The sequence below is a fragment of the Belonocnema kinseyi genome, chromosome 3 (assembly GCF_010883055.1).
Source record: "Belonocnema kinseyi isolate 2016_QV_RU_SX_M_011 chromosome 3, B_treatae_v1, whole genome shotgun sequence".
NCBI lineage: Eukaryota > Metazoa > Arthropoda > Insecta > Hymenoptera > Cynipidae > Belonocnema > Belonocnema kinseyi.
This window is the reverse complement of record NC_046659.1, coordinates 75,957,224-75,965,240: the sequence shown is the minus strand read 5'-3', so window position 1 is coordinate 75,965,240 and position 8,017 is coordinate 75,957,224. Positions and strand designations below refer to the sequence as shown.

General features: G+C 29.0%; 1 protein-coding gene across 1 annotated transcript in view; it reads left to right on the top strand.

Moving 5' to 3' along the window:
* LOC117169543 (agrin-like) overlaps positions 1–8,017 on the top strand; it is an 818,564-nt gene that overhangs the window by 472,886 nt on the left and 337,661 nt on the right. Inside the window, exon 3 of the mRNA XM_033355964.1 lies at positions 1,541–1,573. Coding sequence (XP_033211855.1) covers positions 1,541–1,573 — 33 coding nt within the window. The remainder of the gene's footprint in view (positions 1–1,540; positions 1,574–8,017) is intronic.

Sequence of the window (8,017 nt, the reverse complement as noted above, 5' to 3'; positions counted from 1 at the left end):
AAAGAGGGAGCTCTTCTTAATATTTTGACACCAAAATCATGTCGATACACCTTACCGACTGCGAGTAAAGCCACCCACGCTTTAAGTTGACAGACTGTATTTATATTCATTTCAAGATGATAAATTAACTATACAAATTCAGTAAAAATTGTTATAACTTATTTTGCAATATTGATAAAAGTTTGACGATATCATTAAAATAATGGATCAGAAGATATATGACCTTTTTATGAAATCTGATATTTTCAGAACAAATCACTTTAAATATTTTGTGAATTCTCTCATTATATTTAAGAATTTTCTTTTTGAAACAAAATTTCAAAAAGAGAGGGGAATTGGCGAAAGTGAGAAGTGGGGAAGTGAGGGGAGAGTGATTGTGGAAGTTTTAGTAAAGGGAAAGTGAAGGAAGGAAAAGTAAGTAAGGTATAAGATGTTGGAAGAGGTGGTAAGAAAGCGAGGGTGTTTAGAAAAGAGAAGTTAGGGGAAATGAAAGAAGGAGTATTAGGGGAAGTGAGGAATAAGGAAGTAGAGGTCCGATGGGAAATGAAGGAGGAGACTGGGAAGGTCTAGTAGGAAAGCGAAGGAGGAGGCTGGGGCAGTCTAGTTGGAAAGGGAAAGAAAGAGAGTTAAGGGGAAATATGAATGGTGAGGAAAAATGCAAGTGAAACAGAGAGTAAGGAGGAGGAGATTGGATCAAAGAGGAGCAGTAGGGGAAGTGAAGTTTGGATAAGTAGAGGAGGAGGAAAATTTATGGAGAAAGAGGGGGGGGGGTCCAACATGGAAAGGAGAGGAAATCAATAAATAAGATATTTGTAAGGAGAAGGGGAACCAAGGGTAAGAAATAAATAGGGCAAATGGTATGTAGGGAGGAGTCTTGAACGATTCAATTAGCGTTTTAAAAGACTTCGGAAATTTTCGGAAAAATTTTCTTAGGCAAATTTTAGCGTCATTTAAAACAAAATATAATATTAAATGTATCTGATTTAAACTTGTGATACATATAACAAATAAAATCTTCAAGATAATACTATAATTTTTAACAAAAATGCTAAAGAAGGCAAATTAGGCAAATTTTAGTTAAATTTTAGCGTAATTTAAAACAAAATATAATATTAAATGTATCTAATTAAACCTTTGATACATATAACAAATAAAATCTTCAAGATAAAACTATAATCTTGAAAAAAATTTTAAAGAACTAAATTATAAGTAATCAACATTGTTTAAAGAAATGTTAGCTAATGTTTTACGTGCTGTAAACGTTTAAACTCTAGTTTATCACATATAACTAGATCATGCGATTGAAAGCTAATGAATAGTATTAGTTCATTATGGATGAAATCAATACTCTCATGTATAAACATGCGTATCCTTATCGATGGGGCAATTTATGTAAACTCGGCATAGAAATTAATTACCCGCCTCTATGCATACTCTTGCTCAACCCTTCACAAGAGTATCTCATATCTGAAATCGATGTAGGTACCCTGCTCTAGGTCTGGACACCTAATACTAATGACACACGCTTCCTCTGTTTCAGGTAAGGATCTAAATTTCCCCAGTAATAACGCGGGTGAGTGTTACTTCTTTAACAATAACTTACCTTTATCGCACTTTGCCATCTTGTTTTGCGTTTGTTCTGCTCTACACCACTCTCCACGGCCAAAAAAGTATTTCTCTACTTATTAGACAAAGAATATGTTATCACGAGATGAAGGCTCATTTAAATACTTACCAATCTTTAAAAATTATAGATAATTGGTTTTTTTACTTCATACAGGAGAAAACAACCAAAAAATGAATAAATGATGAAAGAAAGTTAAAGAAGGGAAATTCTGTTTTCATAAATGATTGCGGTAATAGAAATTTTAATAGGATTGATAAAAAAAATCATCTTCTTAAGATTTCACAAAAATTAAAAACACTAAATATTAGGTTGGGTCAAACAATTCTTGTTCCTTTTAAATGGTAGCTTTTCTACAAAATGTTTCTTTTTGGGATCCCAGCGAGAGAAAGAAGCATTTTCGGATATTTTCTAATTATTTTTTATAATTTCAAGATTTTTATAATTTCACGTCATAGTTTCATGCCAATTGAACGAGAAGGAACGTAACAAAAGTTTTCTTACGTTTCTGCATCTTTATTATTATTTGATTAATAATGAAAATTCGTTGAAATACGTGGTTTTTTTTAGTACTAAAATATCTCTTAACTTTTTGCAGGATTGAAAAAAATATTTGTGGGTCCTTTCAAGAGTATTTTTGCAAAATGACTGTTAATTTTATTTTATTTGACGTTGCTTATGGATTATTTTACTTTCTAATACAATCACTATTATCTTTCTGGAGAAATATATCATCTAGATTTTTTGTGAAATTAAAAAATACATATTTGAAGGTCTTTCAAGCATTTTTATGCAAAGAATTACTTATTTTGTATGCCAAATTAAAATAATCCAGTGGGATCCAAAATTTAAAAAAAAGATAAGCAATTTTCCTAAAATAGCTTGAGAAACCTCCTAATATCTTTTTAAACTTTCCAAAAACTCAAGGGCATTTAAAAGCAAAAGCAACAAATTAAAGAGGAGGCAGTTTAGAAAAAGCTCTTTTTGGATTTTAAAATAGATTATTTATTATTTTCTTAAATAATAAAGTCATCTAAATCTCAAAGAAAATAACAAGAGTCTTTTCACTATTAATTTATTTAATAATTAACTTCAAAATATGTAAATTATGTAAAAGATAGATAAATCTGGATTAAAATTGTACATTATTAGCTAATATTTTGGTGTATGCCAATAAATTATAATTTATGTGAAAATGTATAAAAAATTATGTTTTTAGTCCATAATATGGAAATATTTTTGAAATTATAAATATAGAAACTTGTTAAATTGTTTTTCTTTACTTCCAAAACGTTCTTGTATTTTTAAATTTAAAATACATGATAATAGGAATAGTATCTTTAAAAAAATGTTACTTATAAAACTATCGAAATTTGAACGCTTCTGAATTTAGATGGTTTAAAAATTAATAATAACAGCTATATGTAAATTTTGATGCTCTAAAATTGATTGGCTTTCAAAATCACATAATTCTTTCAAACGAAATTCTCAAAAAGTGTATGATTTTTCCTATTAGTTCTAAATAAAAGTACAGAAATGTAAGAAATGTTTATATTAAGAATGACAATTTTCTTAAATAACAAATATCTTTTTTATAGTGTTTTTACATTTTTACAGTTAAAATATTATAAAAAGGTTGTGTCTCCGTGTGAGAGTGAGAAGTGTATATAAACGTCTATTTGTGAATAAAAACTTAACACTCTTCTGAGTACAACTTTCTTTGCATGAGCTTTTAGTTCGTGTCTCTTTTTTATTTAGTTTAGTTAGTCTTCGTATTTATATTTCATGTTACTTTCTTTATTGGTTCCGTATTATCTGATAACAATTTCTATTGAGTTAATTAAAGTTTACCTTATTATCTACAGGACGTTACTAACATTTCAAGAATTTGTAGACTTTTAAGCTTACTTGAAAGTTTTAAATGTCACGAATATAAATTTTTGCAAATATTTATTCTTTTCACGGTTAAAAATTTTATTACTTATCTAAATATAAGTTGCTTATACTGTTCGACAAATATGATATTTTGAGCGAATCACTTTTTTTAAAAATTTGATTGCCAATTATCTGAAGAATATTCATACTGCTAATTATGATAGTAACTATACTTTTTACTTACTGTTACTACCAAAATTTTTTAGTATTAATTTTTATTCGAGAAAACTTTTCGTGAAGAGGAGCTGAGCAGCTTGTGAAGGGTAATCCGGCGAGCCCACGACTTATTCTTTATAATTAATTATCTCTTTCGTCGGATAACTAACTTTAATATCAGCACACAATATTCTATTTTGTTAAAAAATATTTTAAAGATTTTTTGGTACAGTTTTGTAAGTTATAACTAATATAATGAACATTCGTATAAGATATGCAGACTAGTCGACTTATAATTGCTTTTCTTGATAATCAATACGGTTAAAAGTTTTAAAATACCTTTCACAACGTTCGAACTTTTTCGTAAAAGTGAAAGAATTAGCCGCAAAGTAAGTTAAAATCGTTCACTCTTTAAGGGAGAATAAATAGTTGTTTACGATATAAATGTATGTTTGTGCTTTATGTTACGAAAGAGAGCCAGATTAAGAATATAAAAAGCATAAATAGCTAATCTAAATGGCTTTTTTAACTTTGCTGTTAAAACACGGAGAAAAAAAGGAGCCCTTTAGAACCACTTCACGGTACTTCTGAACGTTAATATATCACAAAATCTATAGATTCATATCTGAGAGATTAACATTTTTCAAGAGCCCCGGGGAATCCTGACGCATTAGTTTCATCTAAGAAATAAGTTGTTGAATTTAGCAAAGTTAGTCCCCGTGAGGAACCCTTGATTATTTTTTGTTTCGGTAATTTAACCCCCATGTAATCCATCGCATATTTTACAAGTCACTTTTGGACGAATCCCTATGCTTTTCTGAGAAAAGAAAAGTGTAGGCAGAAGTGAAGGGTGCCTGATGTTGATGTGGTGAAAATGAAGCGGGAGTTTAGGTATGGGAGATGAAAGCATTTTTAGTTCCTGCACGAAAAGAGAAAGATCAGGGAAGTAAAGACGGAAAAATGCAGGCAATCTGGCTGATTAGGCTTCTGAAGATTGTTTCCGTTAGAGAAACTCCAGGCACACAATGGATAGTTCATAAAACTGAAAGTGAAGAACGAATAATGATATTGCAATTTTAAATATTCCCTAACAAAGTTAATTAGTTTTAACTACAAGATAAGGTAAGGGGTTCTTTGTTAATTTGGCACGCTATTTTAAAATATTTTTTCACCCCTCCCCACTCTTTTAAGTCAAAGCTTTTTTTCTTATTTTATTGGATAAGTGTCGGAAGTAAAACAAAAAATACAAACATGATATTCTAACAGACTTCACAATGTAAAATATTCTGAAAACAAACGAAGCAGGGTTGTTTTTCACAAAAATAGGGAATAAATTCATTTAAACAAGAATGAATGTATTGGTGCCGTATTGTGTTTGTCGTAGCCTACTAGGCGAACCAGTCGATTAGCCGACTAACTGGCCAGTCTTCTAATCGACGCTAAATATACGAATGTATACCTGCACCTGCTGGCTTTCGTCTATTGAACGGATAAAGGCAGTAAACTAGCCAGCAGTCGGCTACCCGACTAGAGAGTTTCAGCCCAGTAGACGACTATGCATACGGTTTATCATATAATTTAAGGATTTGGAATTTTCATTTATTTTTCATGGAAATATTCTGAGTGGAAAATAATAAAAAGAGTTCCTATTAGAAATGTTGAGCCGGTTGAAATTTAAATTATGTAGTTATGTGACACGAAGTGTGTTAGTATCGAAATATTTTTAAAAAAAATTATCCGATGATTAAAATAATTCAGGAAAAGTACAAAAGAATATTGTGTCTTTTTTCAGTGCTTTTTATTCAAGATAGTTAGTAATAAAATTACAATCTTTAAAAACACCACAGAATAAGTTTTTTAACGAGTAATTTTAAAGTAATAGTTTTTAAATAGTTTGGCATTTAATACCGAAAAGAGATATTTTCAACAAAAAATGCTTTTTCAATCAAGAAAAATAATTTTTTACCAAAAATACATGAATCCTTTATTAAGATTTTTTATCCAAAAGAGATAAATTTTTGAACCAAAAGCAACACATTTAAACAAAAATTGTTCGTTATTTGTGAAAAAACTAGTGGAACTTTCTACCAAAATATTTGAATTTAAATAAATAAAAGAATTTGTAACCAAAATAAATAAATTCTCAAAGAAAAATATAATAGTTGGTATTATTTCAACCATGAAATATTTCTATTAAAAATGTTAAGCCACTTGCAATTCAATTTACAATGAAACCCCGTTTAAGTTTACGCCCAGATAAGTTCACTCCCGTTTAAGTTCACGCGTGGCTTTTCGTCTAGGTTTACTTCCAGCTCCCCAACAAGTTCTCAGGGCTCCACCCACCGAAGCTTCCCATATATATGTCAACCAATCGCATCAGCATATGAAGGGGCTCCTCTCGTTGTGAGAATAATGGTGGAAGCCCTTCGCGAGTAAACCTAAGTAAGATGTTTTTGTTTCGGAGGAGTGAACTTAAACGGGGTTTCGGTGTATGTAGTTATGTGACACGAAGTGCGTTAGGATGAAAATCTTAAATAAAAAATTATCAGATAATGAAACTAAGAAAGGAAAAGTACAAAAGAATATTGTGTCTTTAAAAATTTTTTTAATCAAGATAATTAGAAATAAAATTAAAATCTCCAGAAACATCACAGAAAATTTTTTCAAATAGTAATTTTTTTGAAATATTTTGTTTTAGTTATGTTTATTGATTATAAGAAAATGTACAATTGTGACAAAGTGAATTAAACAAGAAACTAGCTACATATTTCTGTGATGTTTCTAAAGATTGTAATTTTATTTCTACCTATCTTGAATAAAAAAGCTTAACATTTCTAATAGGAACTCTTTTTATTATTCTTCACTCAGAATATTTCTACGGAAAACAAATGAAAATTCAAAATCCTTAAATTATATGATGTGCCGTATGCATAGTCGTCTACTGGGCTGACACTCTCTAATCGGATAGGCGACTGCCCGCTTGTTTTCGGCTAAACGACTGGGTCGGCTAGTGGGCAGCGACATATTCAATAATAAATTATTCAAATTGAAGGTCGAACTATATTGCGTTTTTGACAAAATAGGGGATAACATAATTTTGGCAAAATTTTAAAGTCTCCAATGTTGAAAAATACAAAAAAAAAATAATTCCCGGAACGTACAATTAAAAAAAATAAAAACGTCTAAAATTTCAAATTCTTAAAAAAGTAAAACTACAGAAAATTTCTACTTGCGAAATTTTACGAATATTCAAATTCCTGTAAAATAAAAGGTTCAATTGAGCTCAAATATATAATAGATATAATGAAACATTATTATAAATATTATTTCTGATAGGAAAAAAAAAAACAATTTTTTATCAGACATTTGAGAATTCGGCAATTTACTATTTAACCGAGGTTTAGGAAGTACGATAAAATTATGCCATTCCAAATAAAGTTAAATTTTCAGCCAAAAAATAATAATTTCTTACTAAAATAAATGAATTTTCAACGATAGAGTTAATTTTATTTAAGTTTAAAAGACGAGTTTTTTGAAAAACATTTGAATGTAAAAAAAGAGAATCATTAACAAAATGACATTATCTCCAACAAACCGATGTATTTTCCACGAAGAAATATTTTTTATTTAAAAGGGAGAAAAATTGTCAAACAAATGGTTTAATTTTCAAACTCAAAAAGGAGAATTCTCTACAAAGCAGTTGAATTTTGAAGCCAAAAAGATGATCTATCTACAAAAAGTTCCATTTTTAACCCGAAAACGTGAATTTTCAGTAGGAAAGGCAATGTTCGATGAAATAGCTAATTTTACAGTAAAATCGATTTTTAACCAGAAATAAGTAGCTAAACTTTTATTTAAAAGAAATAGAACTTCAGGAACAACAAAAATCAATTTTTAACAAAAGATAAATGGATAATAATAAATAAAATCAATATAATTGTTTCTTAACAAAGTATTTCAACTTTCAACTAAGCAGCTGAATGATCAACCAAGAAGAAGAATTTTCTATCAAAGAAGACGAATTTACAGGTCAGTTTTGAGTTTACGAAATTTATTTTTAAAACTAAAAAACAAATTTTTAACAAAATAGCTTATCAGTCATAAAAACATTGTAGAAATTTCCATTTGAAAAAATTTAATTTCACTAAAAAAAGAATTAAGCTCCTTGACTTTTAAAATGAAATAACTGATTTTAATGTTTTGAAGCATTAACAAAAAAAATTTACTTTGATATTTTATAGTGACATAATATTTTTCGTTTTTCCTTCCCTCTACGTCAAAAATTATCATAAAACTTGCCCC